The sequence below is a fragment of the Acinonyx jubatus genome, chromosome A1, assembly GCF_027475565.1.
Source record: "Acinonyx jubatus isolate Ajub_Pintada_27869175 chromosome A1, VMU_Ajub_asm_v1.0, whole genome shotgun sequence".
In the NCBI taxonomy this organism is placed as follows: domain Eukaryota; kingdom Metazoa; phylum Chordata; class Mammalia; order Carnivora; family Felidae; genus Acinonyx; species Acinonyx jubatus.
This window is the reverse complement of record NC_069380.1, coordinates 69,156,256-69,181,438: the sequence shown is the minus strand read 5'-3', so window position 1 is coordinate 69,181,438 and position 25,183 is coordinate 69,156,256. Positions and strand designations below refer to the sequence as shown.

The window sequence follows — 25,183 nt, the reverse complement described above, 5'->3', positions numbered from 1 at the left end:
CTTCTTATAGTTTAAATTTTTTTTAATTTTTATTTTTGAGAGAGAGAGAGGCAGAGCATGAGTGGGGGAGGGGCAGAGAGAGAGGGAGACACAGAATCTGAAGCAGGCTCCAGGCTCTGAGCTGTCCGCACAGAGCCCAATGCGGGGCTCGAACTCACAAACTGCGAGATCATGACCTGAGCTGAAACGTGAGGCTTAGCTGACTGAGCCACCCTGGCACCCCTAAGTGCATGATTGTAGAGTTGTACACATCACTTCTGCCTACATCCCATTAGCCAGAACCTAGTCATGTAGCCATGCCTCCCTGCAAGAGAGGCTAAGAAATGTAGTCTTTGGCTGGGAGGTCATAAGCTCACAAATACTGCTATTATTATATTGATAGGGGAGGGCAGACACCAGAGTGAAGGAGGCAGTCAGCAGTCTGACAGTGCTCATTCATATTTTGTGTAAGGTTACAGTTAATAGTTTAATTGAGTTGAGGGTGTTTACTGCTAATATTCAGTATGCCCACTTAAAAGTGGGAGGTTGAGGGGCACCTGGGTGGCTCAGTTGGTTAATCATCTGACTTTGGCTCAGGTCATGATCTCAAGGTCCATGAATTCGAGCCACACGTAGGGCTCTGTGCTGAGAGCTCAGAACCTGGAGCCTGCTTCAAATTCTGTGTCTCCTTCTCTCTCTGCTCTTCCTCCACTCATGCACTGTTTCTCTGTCTCTCAAAAATGAATAAACATTAAACAATTTTAAAAAAGAACATTCTACTTCATTCTTTAGGGAATGGGTTGACTTCAAGTTTTGGGGCAGTGTAGGGAAGTGATAGATGTGGGTCAAGGAAAGATAATCTGGTGGCCTCCCATTCATGCTGGATGAAATCTAAACACATTAATATGGTTTACAAGGACCTACGTTCTTGTGATAACTCCTGGCATCTACAGGTATCACCTATCTCCTAGTCATACAGTTTCTTGACTGTTCCTTATTATTATGATGTGTCTCCATATTTTCTAGCAACCATACTAGCCATTTTATTACCTCTTTAAAATAGAAGTTTGGAGCCAAAGATAAGGTCCTCACAGCACCTGCTTAGGGATACGTTATTGTCCATATTTTACAGATGAGGAATCGAGGCAGAGGTTAGATGACTTACTTAAGGTTGCAACATTTCAGAAACTTGGCAGGACCAGGGATGTTGGCTGACTTCTAAGCCTGGATTTTTCCTACCACATCTTGTTCTTTTCTCTGAGAGGAATGTCTGCTCTTGAGCTTAAGATGATGAATAGTCAGTCACTGCAGTAATATGAAGAGGCTATGGAACGTCTGTGAGCTTCAGAGTCAGGTATGAGTTACACCTGCTGGGGGTGCGCCCACGGAGAGCTTTTACCTTGATTACCAGTGACATGACCCACCCCACTGACTTATGTTGGGGAAAACTGGGCAAATGGGGGGAGGAAGCAAATTTGAAGTGCAGTTTTAACCAGCTGGAATGAGTTCAGCCTTGACTCCTGCAAACAAATACTTCAGGGTTGTGTGAATTGAACAGTATTAAAAATGTGCATTTCCTTCATCCTGAGGATCTTCCATTAATCCACTAGATGGAGCACATGGTTTGAATATATTTCATGACTTGAAGTTGGAAAAAAAGATCTGGTCTTCACACTGGAGCGATACTGTAGACCCCTGAAGCTGGCCAAGCATTTTGATCTGTGGATTTTTTTTTTTTTTTTTCTGTGTGAGTGTGAGTGTTTCTTTTACTTAGTACTTCTGTGTGTCAGGAATGTATGTGGTTCTTTGGAGGCCTGACAGGAAAGCATTATGGTAGAGTAGAAAGAGGTCTAATCTGGAAGTCTGAGGATGAGGGACTAGATATCCAGTACTTTGTGACTTTGGTCATCGTTAATTGTCTCTGAGCCTCTGCGCCTTCACTTGTAACATTGTTGTACTAGGCAATGATATATGAAATGTACCTTATACATTGGGGATATTGTGTCCTCTGTGCCATCCCTTTAAGCCACCCATGTGACCAAAGACACACTAGCTCTCATTTTGCCTGACTGAACTTGCAGTTACAGCCAAGGTCTATAAAGTGGAGAACCCATCAAATTGCAGGACCCAAAGTGCCCTCTGATGCCATTTTAGTGCAGTCGCCATTGCAACACTTCTGTTACTGGCATTCCCACTCCTGTGTGAGTACATCCAGGGGCTGGAGTTTCATTTTCTCCCAAATAGCCTATTCTGTCTTAGGGCAACACTGGTGATTAGAGACTTTTTACGTATTGGTCCTGTGTCCCTTCCAGAGCAGCCCGGATCTGGTCATCTAGTCTGCTTTCCATATTCAGATTTTCTGTGTAGAGCCAAGATGGAATATTTGTCTTTGCCTTCTCTACTACTGGGCCTGGCTGAATTAAATGATTTTCCTATAGGAGCGCCTAGGTGGCTCAGTCAGTTAAACGTCTGACTCTTGATCTCGGCTCCAGTCATGATCTCAGGGTTTGTGAGTTTGAGGCCCTCACTGGGCTCTGTGCTGATGGTGAGGAGGCTGCTTGGGATTCTGTCTCTCCTTCTCTGTGTCCCCCCGCCCCCCATTTGTGCTCTCTCTCTCTCAAAATAAGTAAATAAAACTTAAAAAAAAAGATCTATCTATAAGAAATAAAAAAGTATCATCAAAATGTTTCCTGGTCTTTAGTTCTTACCTGATGGATAGAAAGGCAGACATATATCTATTTCAATCTGTTATCTGTGCTCAGATATATTAAAACATCACGTCCTAAAATTTTTAGCTTTTATAGCAAGGAACTACCCCCCGCCCCCTTTTTTTAAGTAGGTTCCATGCCTAGCATGGAGCCCAATGTGGGACTTGGACTCAGGACCCTAAGTCCCTCAGTCAATGTGGGACTTGAACTCAGGACCCTCAGTCAAGATCTGAGCTGAGATCAAGAGTCAGACACTTAACAGACTGAGCCACCCAGGTGCTCCTAGCAAGGAACTATTCTTTAACAGCTATTGACACATTTGTTCCTAAAAGCCAATAATATCTTAGACTACTGGAATCTGTTATTAATTTTTAATGGAGTAAAATGAAAACTTTCACTTTTAGGCAGCTTTGAACTTTCTATGGGAATATGTAATTCACTTCATAATTTCTGTTAATTTAAAAATATTTTTTTAACATTTATTTATTTTTGAGAGAGAGGGAGAGAGAGAGAGAGAGAGCATGCAGGGAAGGGGCAGAGAAAGAGGGAGACACAGAATCTGAAGCAGGCTCCAGGCTCTGAGCTGTCAGCACAAAAGCCCGATGTGGGGCTTGAACTCATGAACCTGGAGATCATGACCTGAGCTGAAGTCGAATGGTTACCGACTGAGCCACCCAGGCTCCCCCTGTTAATGTTTAATTAGACACACATCTGCTGAATAAAGACTTTCACATAAGTTGACATTCTTGTTGGTTGCCAAGTACAAAAAAGTTTGTGATATTTTGAAGCAGACTCTTCAGAATTCCTTTAAAATTATACAGGTTTGGTATCCTCAATGGAGAAGCAACAAAATACCAAGCTCACTTTAATTTATAGCACATAAATTAATAAATTTTTATAGTTCCTCCCCTTTTGGTTGATAAAAAGGACATGGCCGTCATCCTCTCGAGAAGTTTCAGGGGTTTGTATAGTTGGATGTATTTTGGAATCAGTTTTAACATTAGTATGTCATCCTCATTGTATCTTCATTGGCACTGATAACAAATTATATGGCCATCTTCCCATTTAGTGGGTGGGAACTGTAAACTGAGAACCTTCCTTGGACTGAGGCCACTTAGCATAAGGATGTACCATGGTCTCCTGGTGACCTCTAGCCAGTGACCTTCCTTGGTGACTCTGATGGGTTAAAAGAAGGAAATGCATCATGAGTTTTTCCCAGCAAATACTGAATCATAAAGACATTTCTTTGGTCACATAATAGATGTGATCAAGCTGTTGGCTATTATGAAGTTAACAAGCATGTCTTCCCAGAGTTTGTTGCTTTGTGGAAGTTGGAGCATTCTAATATCTCCCACCCATTGGGGGTGTGTCCTAAGCAGGTAGCTGTGACATCAACTCTTGAATTCTCTGTTGTTCTCATCAGGAACAGAAGGAATGATTCCTTACCTTTCATACAAGTGAGGGTTTTATGTTGCAAGTAGATCATGAAGCAGGCCCTTCAAATAGAGACTTTCCATTGGCTGTGCATGAATCACCTTTGCTATTTTAGAAATTTTGGTGGGGTCCTGGGGTAATTAAAATGATACCTTGCCACTTACTGAGCATCTTTTTGGATGTTCTTTGGCTCTGAGTATATACCTCTCCTTTCAGTTGATGAAAAGGACCTAACCCCAGCCCTTCCCCTTCCCAAATAGAGGACCAGATCTATTTTAAGGAACTAATGTAACTGAATAAAGCACTGGAACCTCATGTGTTCTTTCAGGTATAATATATATTATGTTCATAATAAATATGAATATGAATATGAATATATATATTATGTTCATAAATACTATATAATTTTTTTATTTCTCTATGTAAATAACATTATTATTATTTAAAAAAATTGGGGGCATAGAGTCCAATGTTGGTCTTGAACTCATGATCCTGAGATCAAGACCTGAGCTGTGATCAAGAGTAGGATGCTTAACTGACTGAGCCACCCAGGCACCCCATAATCAACATTATTTTTAGTGAGATTTGTGACATGCTGGAAACAGTAGGTGTTAGGGTCAGGGGTAAGGCAGGGTAAAGATAGGAGTCAGAGGCTAAAAAATTTTAGCAGTCAAAGGCTTTATTTGGGAACTAAGGTCTCGGGTGAGGTTCCGTGACTCAGGGAGAGAGAGAGAGAGGAGTCAGGGAAGTCGCCCCCAGGTGTGGTGGGGTGGGGTTTTTAAGCGGCAGCGGTTCTGGGTTTAGGCCCGCGTGGGCCTGCCTTTTTTGCATCAGGTCGTGCTGTCGCTCGGTGATTGGTTGACCTTCAATTCGTCTGGCACCCTACTAGGGGCTTTTCATTGGGTTGCGCTGGCAAGATGGCTGTCCCCTCTACTGTGGTTCCAAGGACATCCTAACAGTAGAGACTTAGGAGCCAGAGAGCCTTGGTTTATATTCTGTATGCCAGCTGTGTGACTTTGGTCAAATTAGTTTACTTCTCTGAGCCTTGATCTTATCATCTATAATGGGAGAGTCATACAGGTGACCCATGTCTTATAGGTTAATTAGTTCCTGTGTAATATTTGAAGCAATGTCTGTTAAATTTCTCTTTTATTTTCCTTAAGCACAATGTTACAAATTGGGATTCTATGGCAGAAAAAATTTTTATTAAAAACTAATAAAAATACCAAATATTATTTTTAAAAAGTTATAGTCATAAATACTTTTTAAAACACTAATTTTGAAAAACAAGGTATTTATTATAAAGTGTATGTTATCATTATATTCCTTTTTGAGATATTCTACGTGCATTTTGGGGAAAGAGTCTTCTTCAAATATGAATGCCCTGAACATTGGGCTAAAGAATAGTTCTTTGTATCAAGCATAGACAGACACCATCCAGGAACCAACAAATAAGCTCAAAATTTAAGCCATTCGTTTTAAGAAAAATTATTTGCCTGTCTGAATGGCTAGTCTAGCCATTCTAGCTATTTCTATCTTTAGAAATCCCTTACTTTTACATTATAATGCTCTCTGATTTCAAGCACAATTTCAGTGATGTACTTATTTTGTATTGGTTGCCTATGGTCAGTTGGTCTTTGCTATTTTGTAAATGAGGCATCATCAGCCTGTCTTCCTTAGCAATGTCACTGTCATTGTTAAGAGGCATTCCTTAAAACAAACAAAATAAATAAAAAAGCCTGCCCCTTCACATGAGAGAATTTTCTCACCTTCAAAATAGTATCTTCCTCTTTAATGACATTAGCGAGATGTGAATGCTTATGGTACCCCACATGTTCAGTTTTGAACAAACCATATTTTAACTCAAGCTGGGCATGTCTTTAATGCTGTACAACCAGATCTATTCTTAAGCATTTGGAAGAAAGATCATTCTGTTTGCTGAAATGGTTTGGTCCGTAGGCATGCTGTATTTATCACATGGAATTATATGTATGTCTAGACGCAAATGTTTCATTTTACTTATCAGGGCATTGTGGTTTCTTATCATGATTTATTTCATTTGTCTCCAACACTAGATTTTCTAGGGTCATATTTTCTTCAAATATTTTCCCTAGTCTTTTGTTTCACAGCTTCGTTGAGGTATAATTTGTATGCCATGAAGTTCAATTCAACAAGTTTTAGTAAGTTTGCAGATTTGTGCAATCATCACCATGATCTAATTGTAGAACATTTCTGTCACCCCCAAAAGAAATCTCGTGACCATTTTCAGTTCCCATCCCCAGCTCCAGGCAACCACTAATCTGCTTTCTGTCTCTATAGATTCACATTTTCTAAAGTTACAAATAGAATCAGACAATATATGCCTTTCTGTCTGGCTCCTTTTACTTAGCTTGATATTTCTGGGGTTCATCCATGCGGTAGCTATGTGTCAGTACGTCATTCCTTTTTATTGCCAAATAGTATTCCATTCCAAACAAAACACATTTTGTGTATCCAGTCACCAGTTGACAGACATTTGGGTTATTGCCCCCTTTTTGGTTATCACGAATAATGTTGCTGTGAACATGCATCCCAGTGTGAACATGTGCTTTCATTTTTCTTGGGGGAATACCTAGGAGTGGAGCCGCTAGGTCAGATGGTAACTCTCTGACAGTTTTAGGCACTGTTAAACAGTTTCCCACATTATTAGGGTTCCAGTTATTCCGCATCCTTGCCGACACTCCGTATGGCTAGTCTCTTAAATTTTAGCCATCCTATTAGATGTGTAGTGGGATGTCACTGTAGTTTTAATTTGCTCCCTAAGGATGTTGAGCATCTTTTTCTGCACTTATTGACCGTTTTCATCCTTTGGTGATCTAGTCCTTTAAAACTGTTTAGACCCCAGGGTGCCCTAGTCCATTGAGTGTAGAACTTCGGCTCAGATCATGATCTCACAGTTCATGAGTTTGAGCCCTGCATCGGGCTCTGTGCTGACAGGGAGGAGTCTGCTTGGGATTCTCTTTCCTCCTCTCTCTCTGCCCCTCCCCCACTTGTGCTTTCTGTCTCTCAAAATAAATAAATAAACTAAAAAAACCCCACAACTGTTTAGACCCTAGTATAGTATAATAGTTAGGGTCCAGCCAGGAAACACAAATCACACCAGTTATTTTAACTGAGAGAGTTAAATATAAAGAATTGTTACTAGGTATAAAGTTGTTGAGTAGGTATCGAAAACGTAAAAAGAAAATGTTAACATGTCATAGAGGTAGTGGCCGCAGGAAGCAGCCATCCGCTGGGCTTGGGCGGACAAGGAAGGAGATTGTGATACTAAATCTTAGAAGCTTGGAGGGGCTGCCCACCGAGCTGAAACCAAGACCTGGAGGGTGCTGGGCAGCTGGTGATGGTTTCTGTGGGGGTGTGATGAGGATGGGTCTGTAAGTGCTGGGAAAATGGCAGACCTGATTCAGGCGCTTCACAGGAAGGACCCGCTGCTGCCAGGTGAAGGAGTGTTGCAGGGTGACAGGAGCAATCAAAGCCCGCAGGAAGCAGGCACCAAGGAGCATGCTCCCTTTCCTCCCACAGCTTTGCATCTCTCTCTGGTGCCTCCTGGTGGTGAGCCCAACAAGGAGCCAACTGGTAAAGCAGAACGTGGTGTTGGGAGCCAGCATCACAAAGTTGAGTATGGAAGGCTGGGGCTGGAGCTGGGAGACAATAGCTTAATAACTGGCACAGCCCACCCCTTTGAGCACTCAGTATGCACACCCACCCCCTGTGCGTGTATGAGCTTCCTCACAACAAGAACAACTATGTTTCAGCCTAACAGAACACAGATACCCTTAACTCAGAGGAAGATGCTTTCACTAGCTCCTCAAAACAAGAAGTCACAACATTTCATTAGTCATCGTATCTGTCTTTGGGAGAAAGTCACATTATCCATTTCTGGAGTTTTTTCATTAGCCCTTAAAATTCAGTTGCAATCTCATAGGAATATGTGCCACCCAAAGTTTAAATTGTAGAGTCAAGTTTCAATCACAGTGTTTATATAAAATAGTATGAGAGGAAGGAGAAGAAATCGGTACCTACGCCCACCCCCAAGCAGCAAGCAAGTGGGAAATAGGCAATGCTGTTGCAGTGTTTGCTTCCCTAAATGGCTATTTGGCAGTAGTTGATATTTAGATCTTTATTCTCCTGTTACTCATTCCACATTTCCTTTGCCCCCAGCCAGGACCTCAACTGATTAGAATTCTTCACCTGAGTGCCTGAATCCTCAGTGGCCCCACCTTTCTGTTGGTTGCTGTGGTTTTTCAGGGGCTTGGACTTAGAGATAGAAATGCTAAGAGATGCCCTGAAGAACTGCCCTTGGGAACAGCCGCCCAGTTTTCTCTTGCCCCAGTGGGTAGCACCTCATCATCTTTTGCCTCTTGGTTCAGTGGCTTGAGGAGCCTCCAAAAGGCCAGATGGCAGTCAGACCTGATTCATTGTACACTGTGGTCTCGCTTTAATGCGAACATTCTTCCCTTTAAAACCAGGATGTCTATACTAGCAGGGATGGAGTGTGTTCTTGGGCTACTAGAGAGGGGTCACTTCTACTTCAACCCCTCGATTCCTGGACCAGTGTCTTCTGACTTGGGGAGAGACAGCTGATGGAGAGTATATGCAATGAACACCATCCCTTCAGAGTGTTGTTTTACAAATTCCCTCTTCATTCTTCTCCTGGGCCAGCCGCTTGTAGGTAATGAGAGCATGTGGTGAGACTGGGGACTTACAAGAGCCGACAGACCCTATGTAATAACTGATATGTGTGGTGTTTTCAAACTGCAGGCCAGGAGCCATACTGGTACTGAAAACAGTTGAGTGGGCTATGACCGATTTCCTCCCTCCCTCCCTTCGTTTCTTCCCTCTAGTGAGCTAGACTAGATTAGAGAGTCTGGAATAGAACATAATAAAGTGTAGGGGTACCTGGTTGGCTCAGTAGGTTAAGCGTCCGACTTTGGCTCAGGTCATGATTTCACGTTTTGTGAGTTCGAGCCCCAAATCGGGCTCTCTGCTGTCAGCATGGAGCCTGCTTGAGAACCTCTGTTTCCCTCTCTCGCTGCCCCTTCCCTCCCAAATAAATAAACATTAAAAAAAAAAGAAAATAATATAGTGTAATATATGTTCTATGGGTACATTTTTGGGGGGGGGATGTTCTTATACACATTTACTGTATCATTTACAATTCACTTAAAAAATTTTTTTTAATGTTTATATTTGAGAGAGAGAGAGAGAGAGAGGGAGAGACAGTGTGCAAGCAGGGGAGGGGAAGGGAGAAAGAGACAGAGACAGAATTTGAAGCAGGCTCCAGTCTCCGAACTGTCAGCACAGAGTCCGACTCGGGGCTTGAACCCACGAGCCGTGAGATCATGACCTGAGCCAAAGTTGGATGCTTAACTGACTAAGCCATCCAGGTGCCCCTACAAGTCACTTCTTGATATAATTCCTGGTGACAGTACTTTGAAAGCTGTTGGTCTAAGGATGCATTTGAACTTGTGGGTTACTTATCTCCAACCCCCTGTGGTTTGTCAGTCATCTCACCCCACTTGATGTCGGTGTTGGTTGCAGTCCTTTAGTGGTCCTATGAAGATGGGTTTCTCTGGAAATCTTGTTTACTTGTAACAAGGTCAAGGGGTGTCAATCATGAGTGAGATCACCTATAAAACTTCACTTTTAGAGTTGTTTAGAAGGTTAGGTGAGGGGCACCTGGGTGGCTCAGTCAGTTGAGCATCCGACTTCAGCTCAGGTCATGATCTCACGGTTTGTGAGTTCGAGCCCCACGTCGGGCTCTGTGCTGACAGCTCGGAGCCTGGAGCCTGCTTCCGATTCTGTGTCTCCCTCTCTCTCTGCCCCTCCCATGCTCACACTCTGTCTCTATCTCTCTCAAAAATAAATAAGTGTTTAAAAAAAAAAAAAAAGGTTAGGTGAGATCTTGTGACTGAATTCTGTCTCAGTGTCTGGCATAGGTCCATGTAACATACTCTGTTAAGGATGTGCCCAGCGCTATTTATATAATGTTTTCCTTTAAATTTTACCTTAAAATTTACATTTAAGGTGTTAATCTCCTATGTAGTTCAGGTGACTGGAATGACCTAAATAGACCCAATTCTGTGATTTGAATAAAATTTCAGATCCCCTGTTAATAATCTCTTTTCCTCCTTCCTCTTTTTCTCTCCATGCGGTTTTTTTCCCCTTGGATTTTGAGAGCCTTGTGGTTAAAGCAGAGATTAAAAAATTGTGGGAAAAGATCTATAAATGAAATGTCTTTATTTTTGGGATAAGTGAATTGGGATAGATGGCTCAACCCAGACCCAGACCTTGCCTAACAAAATGTACGAGCCAAAATTATAGAGCAGACAAAAGGTTTTCCTTGCGTGCGCTGTGAATATAAAGCAGATAGATAGCTTGCTTGCTAAAGAAATCATCTTACCTTTATCTTCTGTACTTTTGGGAATTCACTGTGTTGGGGATAGTGATATGTTTTGGAAAGATAACAGTGTTAAGGATAGAGTGCTTTCTAGATAAATTCAGCTTTTTATAGGTGTGCCTGATAGGTCCTGTGTTTTTTTAAACAGCTTTATCAAGATACGATTCACGTACTATACAGTTCACCCATTTAAAGTGTACAATCCAGTGGTTTTCAGTATACTCACACTGTTGTGTATCTACCACTATAATTAATTTTAGAACGCTTCTGTTACCCCCAAATGAAACCCTGTACCCCTCAGCTGTTACCCTCCTGTTCCACCTTACCCGTTCCCCTAGCCCAAGGCAACCACTGATCTATTTTTTGTCTCTGAAGATTTGCCTGTTCTGGACATTTTATACCAACAGAATCATATAATATGTGATCCTTTGTGACTGGCTTCTTTCACTTAACATGATATTTTCAAGGTTCATCTACGTTGTAGCATGTGTCAGTACTTCATTCCTTTTTATTACTGGACAATAATCCGTTGCATGGATATACCACATTTTATATATCATTCATCAGTTGATGACGTTTGGGTTGTTTCTGCTTTGGGGCTATCATGAATGATACTGTTAAGAACATCCATGTACGAGCTTTTGTATGGACATATATTTTCAACTCTTTTGGGTATATAGCTAGGAGTAGAATTGTTGGTTCATATGGTAACTCTGTATTTGAGTGAGGAATTGCCAGATTGTTTTCTAAAGTAGCTGCCCTATTTTACATTCCCACCGACAGTGTATGAGGAATCCAATTTGTCCATATCCTCACCAACACTTATAATTATCTTTTTTAGCTATCCTAGTAGATACGAAGTGCTATATGATGGTTTTGATTTATACTTCTCTGATGACTTTTCATTTACTTATTGCTCAATTGTATATCTTATTTGGGTCCTATTTTTAGTTGGCATGGAGGGATGCAGTATCTGTGATCTGTCCAAGTCTCAGGTGGAGAGTGTTTTCCCGGGAAGTTTCTCATGTCTCTGACTGAGTGAAATTCACTTACACATCAGGAAATGTTTATTCGAAGTAACATTCTTTTTTTTTTTTTAAGTGTTTGTTTGTTTGTTTGTTTATTTATTTATTTATTTATTTATTTATTTATTTATTTTAAGAGAGAGGAGAGAGACTGGGGGCGGGGGGCAGAGAGAGAGAGGAGGAGAGAGAATCCCAAGCAGGCTCTGTGGTGTCAGAGCAGAGCCTGACACGGGGCTCAAGCTCATGAACCATGAGATCATGACCTGAGTCAAAATCAGGAGTCAGATGCTCAACTGACTGAGCCGCCCAGGTGTCCCCCGAAGTACCATTCTTTTAAAACAACAGTTACAGTTAAGTATAGCCCAACCATAGGCTATATATAAATCATATAAAGTCCTGAATTTTGTGTCTTTGCAAAAAGAAATAAAAAACTCACAAGGGCTCAGAGAATAGAGCTTCCTGAACCTTATGAGCAGGGATATAGCATATGTCTAGTTCCTTCTGACTTGACCAGAAGCCTTGACAAAGGAGTACATATTTTATTTTGAGTCTGTTTACTCTGTTTTTTCAAAGCCATAGGAATATTTTGAAAAGTTGCATTTTCCCTCCTATAATTTGGGAAGGTAACCATTGCAGTATCTTTATTTCTCATTATTTACCTTTTGATTAATCTAACTGAAAATCTGACTATATTAGTTTTAAAAATGATAAATTCAGATTGCCTGTTTATGTTTTCCTTTTTACCCCTCAAGAAGTTTTTAATTATGTTTGAGGCAGTATTTCTATATTGACACGACAGCAAAAGATGTAAAATGCTCAGCTGCTAAAATGTGAGATACGAGGAGTTGAGGTGCGTAGATTCTGAATTTTAGTCTCTCTCTTCGCGTATAAGAACAACTTTCCCACAACCGTAACTCCGTATTTGAAGCACACAAGCTGTTTCCCGAGTGCCTTTGTACATAAACTATGCTGTGTATCTTTTCTGTCGTTTACATTCAGTACACCTTGCCACTAAGTGATCTTTTCAGATGTTTGCCTAAAATAGAATTTCCTTGGAAGAGGCTGGTAGAGGCCAGGAGGAGGTCACTGCGAGTTCTGATTTCATTATTCCATTTTGAGTTTGCTCAGCTTCCCTGTTTTTCACTCAGTATTTCATTTACAGTTGGACGTTGGTGCTTATTGCATTCATTACGATCTGTTCCATCATCGGTCCCCCTCTAGGGAGGCTCCCCCCCACCCCCCTGTGGTTTCAGTGGGGATAGAAAGCTTTGCAAATAGGTGAGCTCTTCTGGCAGCTTCTCATATTTGACAGGATCAACACTTACGGATTTATTGCTTTTTCTTCAAAGAACTGAGCTCCCTCGCCAACTATGATTTTGCTTCATAACCTCCCATAATGGTCATTGAAGTTTTGACTTTGCCTGAAGCTACCTGAGCCGAGGGATAAATAAATCGGAACCCTCAGCTGTGTTGGTTCTCCATTTCGTAGTTCTCTGTGAAACATGTAGAAGTTGTCTATGAATCGGGATTTTAAGTCTCGGCTCTCTTGTTTCTGTGCTGGTTCATAGCTGGAAGGTTTTTCTAAGAGGTTCATAAGCAAATGGAATGAGGAAATAATTAGAATATAAATATTATGAAGCCTATTCCTTGGACTCCTCTGCCTTTTGTGAGGGCCAGGGTCAGACATGGGGAGAGACTGGTACCCTCCTGGTTTTCTGTCATTTCACTTGGTCCTGGAAGTTATAGGAATGCAGTGTCTAGTAAGTACATTGGTTTTTTTTTTTCTATAACAGTAAAAAAAAAAAATATATATATATATAATAAAATTTACCATTTTAACGATTTTTAAATACTCAGTTCAGTGGCATTAAGTACATGCACAGTGTTGTTCAACCATCCATTTCCACCATCTATCTCCAGACCTTTTTCGTCATCTAAAACTGAAACTATACCTTTTAAACAGTAATTCCTCATTCCTCCTTCTTTCCAGCCCCTGGTAACCACCATTCCATTTTCCGTCTCCAGGAAAGTATCTATTCTAGCTGTGCCATTTAAGCACCATCGTACGGTATTTGTTCTTTTGTGTCTGGCTTATTTCACTGAGCATAATGTCCTCAAGTTTCATCCATATTGTAGCATGTGTAAGAATGTCCTTACTTTTATTTATGTATGTATGTACGTATGTATGTTTATTTATTTTTGATAGAAAGAGAGACAGCACGCGAGTGGGGGAGGGGCAGAGAGAGAGGGAGACACAGAATCTGAATCAGGCTCCAGGCTCTGGAGCCCGACGCGGGGCTCAAACTCACGAACCCGTGAGATCATGACCTGAGCCGAAGTTGGACACTTAACTGACTGAGCCACCCAGGCGCCCCTTTTTAATTAATTAATTTAGTTTTGAGAGAGACAGAGTGAGCAGAGGAGGGGCAGAGAGAGAGAGAGAGAGAGAGAGAGAGAGAGAGAATCCCTAGCAGGCTCCATCCTGCCAGCACAGAGCCCCTGAAACCATGAGATCGTGACCTGAGCGAAAACCAATAGTCGGACGCTTGACTGGAGCCACCCAGGCGCCCCAGAATGTCCTTCCTTTTGAAGACTGAATAGTATCCCATTGTATATATGTATATATATATATACCACATTCTGTCTATTCATTTATAGATGGACACTTAGGTTGTTTCCACCTCTTGATTATTTGAGTGATGCCACTATGGACATGGGTGTGCAAATACCTCCTCAGACCTCTGCTTTTAGCCCTGTTGGACATTTACTGAGAAGTGTAATGGCTGGGTCATATGGTAATTCTTCGTTTAATTTTGTGAGGAATCACCATACTCTATTTCACAGTGGCTATTTTATATTCATTTTATATTCCTACTAGCAAAGTAAGTTGGTCTTCTTAACCCCACCTTTTCTTCCTTTAGGAGTTCTGTTTTATTTTAAAATCTGTTTAACTCAGTCTCCTGCCAGTACTGAAAAGGAAGATTCTCTAATTTTTTAAAAAAATGTTTGTTTATGTTTTTGAGAGAGACAGAGCATGAGTGCAGAAGGGTCAGAGAGAGAGGGAGACACAGAATCCGAAGCAGGCTCCAGGCTCTAAGCTGTCAGCACAGAGCCCGACGTGGGGCTTGAACTCACGAGCCATGAGGTCATGACCTGAGCTGAAGTTGGATGCTCAGCCGACTGAGCCACCCAGGCACCCCTCTAATTTCTTTTGAGAGAGTCTGCTCATCTCTGGAGGACGACTGCCCTCTGTTCTGGAGAGCCAGTCTGGTTGCGTCCACTCCTACTTTGTCACTCTATGTTCAGAGCACCCCACAGGGACCTGTCACCTTCCTAATAGTCTCTCTAATATTCTAGCGCCAACATGGAGACACATGTGTAACTTTGTGTTGTCTGCTTTTGGGAACATTTAATTACCACTGTTAGCAGCAGGCTTGGTTCAAATATTTTGTGTGGGTATGACTTTAGAGATACATTTTTACCAAAATTAGTTTGTTTCACTGAGCTCTTTGAGGGTCTAAAACTCCTGTCTGTGCCATTGGCCGTGAGGCCCACCTGCCGTCTTTGTTCATCCCACGGTGACTGATAGTGGCACTTCTGTGTGTTTTGGAGGTGGGGATGATAAATGATGGATAAATTTAGATATGCTGTAAGTCTACCTTCTTTCCCACAATTTTGAGGTTTATGTTCCTGAAATACACAATGGTCGGAGAGTTCACCTTTTCCTTATTTTTAAAAAGGTCCTTATGTAATAAAACTTCCTTGATTTCCCTTACTTAAAAAAACAACAAACTTTTTCTAATGATCATTGCTAAAACCTCCACTTCTTCTTCACTATCTTAACTCCCTTTTCTTGTTCCCTGATACTCCCTTTCTGTCTTTGAGTCATATTTTACGGATATAAAGAATTTGTAGTTTGAATTTATTAGATCTTAAATTCTCGTATGCCTGAGTTTTGTGTAAGAAGTGCTTGTATTTTTAGAAGAACTATCTCACTGTATAACGGGGAAGAAAAAACTTTAATCTGGGGCAAACGTGGAGGAGACCACCATTTATCGAGCGTGTGGTATATACTAGGCCCTATGCTAGACACACTACTTAACTTTGATTATACTGTTGAATATAAAATGAATAAGGAGTAATAGGCCAACTTATATAAGGTTTCTTTGTTCAGCAGAATTCACTGCAATGAGAAATGTAGTATGGACTATCAGGGATGAAGATTACCTCTTCGTATGGACTTGGCCACTGTAATGGCAGTTAGATAGAGTGTGATGTATTATCATTACATGAGATCTTCATTTTAGCCACTGCAGAATGGACAGAATTTCCCTCCCTTCCTGGTCTCCTCGTAAGGTAGGGCCCAAGGTCTGACTGAGGTAGAAGACTTCTATCTGTTTGAGATATGATATTAATTCTAGCTTGTAGTTCCTGATGTTTTTGGTGTTATTTAAAATTCTTCTTTATGCACAGTTTTCTGAGAGAGTATGAAGTAAATCTACTTGTCAAACTAACCCGACCTTTAGAACGTATTTCAAACACAAAGGCTGTTGGCAAGGAGAGGCTTGCACATGGGAACAGCAGTTCTAGATGGATATTCTTTTGGGTGGGGGCTCAGAGCTTGAGACTTGCTTGCTGTGGTCTCTGTGGCCAAATGGCTCAGATTAGCTGTGATTGCCGAGTGGGGCAGCACATCTTACCCGAACTTACTGTTTGTACAGGTTTCCTGGTGGTTTGTACAGGCTGGAGCTCCTTTCCTAGGTTAAAATGCACACCCTGGGGCACCTGGGTAGTTCAGTTAGTGAGCAGCTGACTCTTGATTATGGCTCAGGTCATGATCCCAGAGTCAGGGGATCGAGCCCTGCATAGGGCTCTGCACTGAGTGTGGATTCTGCTTCAGATTCTCTATCTCTTTCTCTCTTTCTCTCTCTCTCTCTCCCTCCCTCTGTCCCTCTCCCCCATGCACGCTTGCTCTTTCTCTCTCTCAAATTAAAAAAAAAAGAAGGAAAAAAATGCACACGCGGAGGGCAGCCCCAGGCACTCCCTGGTCCCTGGCTTTGGTATTCCTGTATTCCCTGTATTCGGGCCAAAGCAACATTCCGAAGTTGTAAATTAATTAAGCAAGGTGGCTGTTTTGAGCTACACAGTAAGTCTTTTGTGCAGTATAAAACAATAGTTACTGACATGTTTACAGCAATTTCTTGGTTGAGTTCTCACCTATTATTTTATTTGAACTTGACAACCTTCCAGGGTGGGCAGAGTAGATGTTATCTCCCTCCCCTCTCCTATTTTTAATAACAGCTTTATTGAGATATATGTCACTGTTGGGGCCATTCCACAGAAAGAGGATGGACCCTCCCCCGGCCCCCTCACACCCCAAATTTGCTTTGGATGTTGACACTAATGACACCGCACTCAGGAGAAGGGTGTCAAGAGGTTTATTACTCATGTAATGAGCTCTCTGAGGAGAGCAGGGCAGCTCCCAAGCAGGTCCTGAGCCTGGTTTGGGGTTTTTGTGGCGGTTAGCGGGTGGGGCCAGGGTGAGGGTTCCTGAGGGGTTTGAATTTCCTGCTGGGACCACAGGAAGGAGCCACCTGGAACCTCCTTTCAAGTTTGTCCAGATGTGGGACAGAAGGGGGAAAAGAGCAGGGAGACTTAAAGCTGTCGGTAGTAAAAGACCAATAGTGGAGTCAGGCTCTTTATTACATTCACAAACCATAGAACTCACCTGTATAAAGTGTTCAATCCAGTGGTTTTTAGTATATTTGCAGACAGTGTATATGTTAGAAACACTGTCCAATATCTGAACATTTTTTTTTCTCCTAAAAGAAGTTCTGTGCCCATTAGCAATCACTCCCCATTCCCTGGCACCCACTCATCTACTTTCATTCTCTACGGATTCGCCTCTTCTAGACATTTCATTTAAAGCCTCTTCTAGACATTTCATTTAAATAGAAGCCTACGATAGGAGGTCTTTTGTGACTGGCTTTTTTCACTCTGCATAACATTTTCCAGGTTCATCCATATTGTAGCCTAAATCACTACTTCATTCCTTCCTATGGCTTAAAAATCTGTCATTGTGCCGACATACCATCCCAGGGTGTCATACTAAAAGATGATTGATTTGGAACGTCTGAGGGTGAGGTGGTGCTAGGAGAGTCGGGTGTCATTGTCAGCAGGGGAGGAAGACATGGGCTTGGGGCTCGAGACGGAGTCAGGGGCAGACTTTCAGTCTTGGGAATTGTGAAAATTAGAAGTCACATTTAAAGACGAGAGAGCAAATGTGATCTCCAAGTTGAAACGCATACTCCATAGGTGGCTGAACTGGTTGCCACCATCTCTGTGTCCTCTGATGGAATTCATGGTAATTATCCTTTGAGACTAATCCAAGATCATTCTGATGCAGAAAAATCAGTGAAACCAACATCACATTTGAATGATTCATTTTGTCATGCTTCTATCAGCATGAAACTCATTTTTAGCCTTGTCGAACCCTTTGCTCTAAATATTTTCTGTTGTTTTTCTTGCCCACTGATTTTGTTGGTTGGAAAATGATTAATATTTAAAATTAATACAAGTTGCTTAAATGCCTGTTAGTTGGTCCCTAAGAAATATTTCTTTTTCCTCTGAATGATTGTTGGGAAGTTGTTCCATTCTGTCCCCTTGTTTTAAATATTAACTTAGGAGTTTTTAAAGTAATTCAAATAGAACATACCAGCAGCTTTAAAATTTGCTTGGTTATCATTTATAATCCTTTGTAAAGTTCAAGCATAATCTTTTGTATCTCAAATAATATTCCCTGGCTTCTGCACCCAGGATGTCTAAAATAGGTAGTAACAATAATAAATTAATTTTAAATTTCTAGGTATCATCTTTATTTATATTCACTTTATTTATATTCACTTTATTTTTTAAATTGTTTTCCTTGCAGTATAGAAGTTAAGATTGATGGTGAGCATTTGGAATTCTCAAGATAGGTAATTTAACCCATGTGTTGAGGGTTTTATAGTCCACAATATTCAGTTTCTGTGTAGATGAGTTTTCATGTTATTTATCTGCCAGCATTGTGATGTCACATGAAGACTTGGCTGTTCTGATGTCAGGACTTGGGTGTAATCTTGAACATGGTAGCTCTGTTTTAACAGAATTGCAATTCTGAAGCTGAATGCTCTAGACCACGTATAGTTACTCTGGTGTTTTGTTTTTGTTTTTTTTTCATGTGGCCAGTATCTTTACTCCTTTGATCTCTGTGGCTGTTGGAGAAAGTTTGCATAAAAATGCAGGAGAAAGAAGAAGCCTAGATTTTTGCTTATCTGTGAGGTCTAATAGGTAAACTAACCATAAAAAACAGAAATTTTGAGATTATGTGACCACATAGTATTCTCTAAAGATCTGCTTTTATTACATTACACTGGTCTCTGTTACCAACCAGTAGGTACTCAGTCATTATAATTCACTCTAACTTTGAAATCTGTAGATAGAAAATGAAAACCATCTGTTGCCTTGTGAAATAAGGAAGAATTCAGAACAGATCTTAAAAGAGCAGTAACTTTTTTCTAGATACATATTGTAGGTGGGAGGGGTTTTCCTGTGAGTTCATCACAGTCTTTTTACATAACTTACTTTTCAGTTTTCAGAAGGGGAATGCAAGGGTCAATTTAGTATTTTATCAGTGACAAGTTTCCCTATTCGCCATTGCCGAAGACACACATACGGTAGTATAGTGTTAGCCAGTTCATTCTGCAGTGCAGGGACCTGGATTAATTTATGCACCCCAGATAATAGCCCTGTTGACTGTGGGACTTCCGTGTGTATGTACCGTCGCATATTAGAGTGCTGCTTCAGAAAGTGTATTTCCAGCCCGATCAGGTGACTCTATGCACGTTCTCATTTGCGTCTTTGGGTACCAGAGATGGGAGAATCGTATTAAGCAGTGCAAAGTTGCTAGTCCTCTCTCTAGCAGAGTGGAAGTGGGCAGAAGTCAAGATTGACACAGCAATTTTGTGTTCCCTTGTGATTTGCTGTCAGCAAGCTGTTACCCACACATGCAAAAGGTTGTTTGAAGTGGGCTTACACATGTTTCCATAGCAGCAGTCATCTTAGTGATTTCTCTCATTTTTGGACTTTTTTTTTTTTTTTCCTTTTGCTTCTCTGTTCCTCACGGATGCAGGATTAAACAAACAGCATATTTAGGTCAAGGAAAGAGATGTTTGCTAATATAGATGCTGGGCTAAGCATTCTGGGAGAGTGATTCCTTGCAGCAGATGAACATTCTTTGTGCCTTCCAGCAGCATCTGCAGCAGGGTGGCTGTCTGGCACCATTTTTTTCATTTTGGGCAGGTTCTGAGATTCCGAACAATCCTAAGCAAATCACAGGAGCCGGCAGTTTCCCAGTAACCACATGTAAATCTCCTGCTTATTTGTTCTTTGGTATTAACAGGGAAGCAATCTACTGGAAAAAATGATACCTTAAAGATTTTGGTGCATCCGAGGTGTGTCATCTGGTTTTTGCACCACCCCTCCTGTTTGACACTCGGAGCCTGGTTTTTTTTGTTTTTTTTTTGTCAGGCAGTTGGGCAGGAGCAGATTCTAGTGCAACAGCTCGGAGCTTCCCTTCTGTTCTGGTGCCGGCAACTGCCTGTCATGAGGATGGTACAGTGGGAGCCTGCTCAGAAGAGCCAAGGAAGATGATGTCGAGATGGAGTAGAGATTGCTAGAAATCTGAACATCTACACCTTGGGGATGGGTTGCACGACTAGTGTAATTCTGTTTAAAGGCATCCGCACCGTGTTTGAAAGAAACTGTGCTTATATGTGCAAACAGCAAGGAGAGAATAATGCCCTTGAATATACAGCATACAATTGGACAAAAGAAGACTCAGAATTATTGATCTCCTCCTGTCTGGTAAATGCTGTCTTGCTTAATTAACAAGGAGTTTGGTGGTGTTAGAATAAACTTGTCTTTACTTATAAAGCAAATGTATTTATTTACTTCAGTGTGCTTGTGTATCTGTAGCCTGGGTGTGTAAATGGGTAATTAAGTGGCCTTAAGTTTAATTATGAGGTGCCTGTTTGTATGTGCGAGAATGCCCTGCATTCATCAGAGCTTAAATGCATACAGAGAGAGAAGCTGGAGTACGGTAATTGATTACAGATTAGTTTTCTAAGTTAGCTTTATGAGCTTACACGTTCTCGGTGTAGTCTCAGAAATAATGCGTGGCAAAGTGTGTATTTAGGGCACTGTATATTGAACCCTCTACCAGTGATAGTGAATTATTCAGTTCCTTTACATCTTAGTCTTTTCCCTGGCGAAATTTTCTTACTAATGGCCTGTGGTTGGTCCTTCCATTCTGGGAGACATTGAAAGGGAGCTTGAAAGAAAACTGTAATGGGTGCGAGAGAAATGTTTACAGTTTTATTATTTTAAATCTGACTATTTATACTGTCTTTGGGTGAAGGCTCTTGAGAGTTAACAGGAAGCTTAGGTGACACTTCGGTGTTCTTTCCTCCCGGGTACAACGCATGAGGAGGTGACAGGTCACAGATGGGTGTGCCTCTCTGGGGCCTTCTCACAAATACCAGGCTCATGAGGAGGCTGCATGCTGGTCTCCTCCACCCTCAGGAGGCCTTGCCATTTTCCCTTCTGTTCTTATCACAGTTTTTTGTTGAAACGAGTGAGAATAACACACGTGGGAGTCTCTGTGTGTGTGTGTGTCTGGCCAGCAGCCACTCAGTAAGGCGAGGGCGAGGTGCGTGGAAACCCCAAAACTGTTCCTGGTCGTTAGGCTGCCATCTGACGCGGGGAGGGGGTGCCGGCAGGCCATTTGCACCCCGGGATCAGATCAGGTCGCCCAGCCTCGCATCTTGTAGAGGGTCTTATGTGACATCAGCTCTCAAAGCCCTTGGGAGGAAGGGCAGGAGGGCATCATTTGGGCATCATATGCATTTTGGAAGGCAGTATTATGTGTGGGCATGGAACTGAAGTGGATGTATTAACTGTTAAATATTTTAAACCCTAATGTATTTTGGAATATGCGTTGGAGAACAACTGGGATTCGAGATTGGAAGGACTGGCCCATTACAGAGTCTGCTCCATGAGCTGTAATCCCCAACCCCGACAGCCCTGGGACTGCTTGGCCAGTAAGGGCCCCACCTCCCCCATTCCGCCTGCTTCTCCTCGCTTCGGTCCCGCTGACTTGTCTTGGGTTAAGCCATCTTCAAGAGGCTCTGCTTGTTTTCCTTTTTCCTTGGTTGCACGAGGGAGTAATAACCAGCCGGGGGCTCTGTCGGCACTCGGGGGCTGGATTGTGAAGCACTGCTCCTGTGTGTTGGGTCAGGTGCTCCTGCCTGCCACGGTCGCCTGTACCTGCAGACCGAGAAAGGCGTGGCTGTGCATGTGTGCGGCTGAGGTGCTGTGGGTGGAAAGATGCTCCCTGCTTCTGTCCTTGACCCCGTGGCCTCTCCTCAGTCGGCCGACAGTGCTCCTTTGAAAAGGAAGGTCCAGTGGTCGCTCCTCTACTCAGAGGCAGATCCAGAATCCTTCCTGTGGCCTCGGGTTCTGCCCCTACCCACCTGCTGCCCCCTGCTTGCTCCCGGAGACCCCCATTTTCTTCTCACTCTCTCCTCATTCCACACTTCCCGCTGGCTTTTCAGGATGCCTTGCTGTTCTCTCCTAGACCTCTCCAGCCAGGCATTTGCCCGGTCCATCCCTGGCCTCCTGCAGGGCTCGCTCTGATTTCCCCTTCTAAGTGAGGCTTCCTTGGCCACCAGTATAATCTTGTAGCCCCTGCAGGGCACCCTCCTCTGATTCTCTGCCATGGTCTCTTCATTATTTATCTCCACCTGACACTGTTAGTCAAGTATAGTAAGAGTAGTTAGCAGTAAGTGTTGCTTATCAGACTTACAAGAAGAATAAATTTTTGGGGGGACCTGGCTGACTCAGTCATTTGCACATCTAACTTTGCCTCAGGTTATGATCTCTCAGTTTGTGAGTTTGAGCTCACATCGGGCTCTCTGCTCGATGACCCACTTTGGATCCTCTGTCCCCCTCTCTCTGCCCCTTTCCCACTTGTGCTCTCCCCAAAATAAATAAATATTAAAAAAAAAAAAAGAATAAGCTTTCTGATAGCTGGGATTTTTGTCTGTTTTATTTGCTGTTCTGCCCCAACAGCAAGAACAGTGTCTGATTTGTAGTTGGGTGCTTAGTTAATGAGTGAATTCTAAGGAAATGTTTTTAATGGTCCTGAACTTGAGCTTGGAGAAGCTGTTGAGAAGTCAGGTTATGATCACTTATCCTAAAGCCAACGTCTTTTATCAAAAATTTTTGTAGTGTCCCCCAAACAATAACTGGCTCATTTTCAGTAATCTGCCCTAGAGTGATACTTTTCAACCCTCATGTCCTGAAGCCACATAAAGAAATTCTGTGGTTCAAAGCCGAACATCCCATGGGTTTGCTGTGGTCACGACTGACAATTGATGACACCGTCTTTGGGCAGTACCCAGACCATCCCTGTTGAGACCCGTCCTATGACACAGGCATGTGAGGGCATTTTCCTCCTTTGCTTTGAGCCAGCCAAACCCTTTCTTAGGGGAGCCCTGCCCGATGGTGTTCTTTTGAGCCCCCTCCGGGCAAGGGCAGGGCGGACTTGCTCTTCAGGCAGATGTGGGCCTGTTGGCTCCTCAGCCTTAGTAGGGTGTCTGTTCTTCCTTCAGCTCAGGAGACTTGTCCAGCCTGTGGCTGTGCCTGAACTGTCAGCAGGTCAGAGCTGGATTTCACCTGCTTCTCACGTATAACCCCCATCCTGGCCGCTCACTGCGCACCAGATCTTGTGGAGGAGAAGTAATAATGTTCATGAGGATTAGCCAGAAGGGCTTGAGGCCACCCATTCTTAGAGAGACTCTACATCTTCCAGATATCTGCCCATGTGTCAGAAACCCACATGGATGGATTGCCTCATTCTGGCCTCAGTGGAATTGCTGCTACAGAGCAAAGCTTTGTGTTTTTCTCTTGGCCGAACGGAAGGGCAGCATAAGAAACATCCTTACGAAAGTGACGTCTACTACAAGGGTTTTGTTGAGGGCATTGCTCAGTTGATTTTGGATGAGGCGGAGGCACTGGTATGGTAGTGAAGAGTGCCGACTCTGGAGCCAGCCTGCAGGGCCTGAATCCCCAGTCCACATTTGCTAGCTGGTGACCTCGGGCAATTTACTTAACTGCTCGGTTCCTCATTTTCACTGTTAATGAATAATGAAATAAATCTGCATTTAATGAAATGCAGATAATCGTAATTCTTACCTCCTGGGATTATTAAATGAGTGAGTATGTCTAGAGCCCTTAGGACAGTGTTTTATATATAAGTTAGTGCTAATTGTTAGCTATTAGCATAATGATTTCTATTTTTTAGCATTCTTTTCATGAGGTAAATTATGAAGTAAATTTCTTCTGTCCATACTCCAAATGGTTGTGCTCTTCCTGAGGAACTTCGTATTTTATGTACATTAAGATTCATGTAACTGATCTCAGCCACCTCTTCAGTTGCCTGGTAAAAGAAAGCTTAGTCCCGAACCTGTGACCTATACATAGGCTCTTTCAAAATGATTTTTTTTTTTTTGCCCTTAAACTTTGCTCCTTATTTTCCTATATGACTGTTTTATCACCATCGGCTCTTTCTCATGTGCTTATTAAATACTTTTTGTCTTATTTTATATGTATTTATATAAATCACTTTAAATCCTTTTACAACAGGCAGAGTGTAATAAGCTAATAGAGAACTTTGTGGTGAAGAAAAAGCATTTTTATCATCATTAAAGTTGGCTCTGAAGCAAAAATCAGATGTCTCTAGTGCAGACTTTAACTTTGCAAGGCTGCAGCTGTGTGATCTTGTACAGGAAGGCTCTTTTTATATCTAAATGGCATGAATCAGCCCCATGGTGGGTAGGACACTGGGAAGTGGCTCATCTGGCCTCTGGGGACTGAATTTCGACCGTACCACCCTTAAATTTTGACTAGTAATCCTACCACAGTGGAGGGCCAAGACTGAGTTGGGGCAGTCTCTATACCTGAATATAGATTTTTCCTAACGTCCTCCTTTTCTAAGTAATTGAATGGATTAGTTCAGCTCATTCCAGACACAACCTTGAATGCTCCTTTGTGCTGAGCGCTGAGTGTACAGAAGTGACGAGGAAGCTCACGTCCCCATCAGGGAGAGGCCGACAGAAGGCACAAGGGCACTGTCCGAGGACATGAAGGCCTAGCTCAGCCCAGGCCCCTTCTGTGACAAGGGGCAGTGTGAGGTGACACAATACACCTGTCTGTGAGGGTTTGTGATGGGCACAGTCTTATGGCTAGAACTTGACCTGTTTTACTCAATAACTTATTATAATATAATATAATATTCTCTTAAAAAATTGTTTTTTACATTTATTTATTTTTGATAGAGATAGAGCACAGGTGGGGGAGGGGCAGAGAGAGAAGGAGACAAAGAATCAGAAACAGGCTCCAGGCTCTGAGCTGTCAGCACAGAGCCAGACGCGGGGCTCGAGCCCACAAGCTGTGAGATCATGACCTGAGCCTAAGTCAGACGTTTAACCGACTGAGCC

At 42.4% G+C, this 25,183-nt stretch overlaps 1 protein-coding gene across 15 annotated transcripts in view; it reads left to right on the top strand.

The window, feature by feature from the left end:
- Positions 1–25,183, top strand: part of DOCK9 (dedicator of cytokinesis 9) — a 289,683-nt gene that overhangs the window by 48,977 nt on the left and 215,523 nt on the right. For 4 of the 15 annotated variants that reach the window (XM_053217375.1, XM_053217386.1, XM_053217369.1 and 1 more), the window contains exon 1: positions 17,561–20,489. The exons of 6 other annotated variants lie outside the window; for them this stretch is intronic. In XM_053217375.1, coding sequence (XP_053073350.1) covers positions 20,328–20,489 — 162 coding nt within the window. In that variant the 5' untranslated portion in view covers positions 17,561–20,327. Of the gene's footprint in view, positions 1–17,557; positions 20,490–25,183 lie in introns of those variants that run through there. 5 more of the 15 variants (XM_053217357.1, XM_053217343.1, XM_027065145.2 and 2 more) reach the window with 3 other exon arrangements.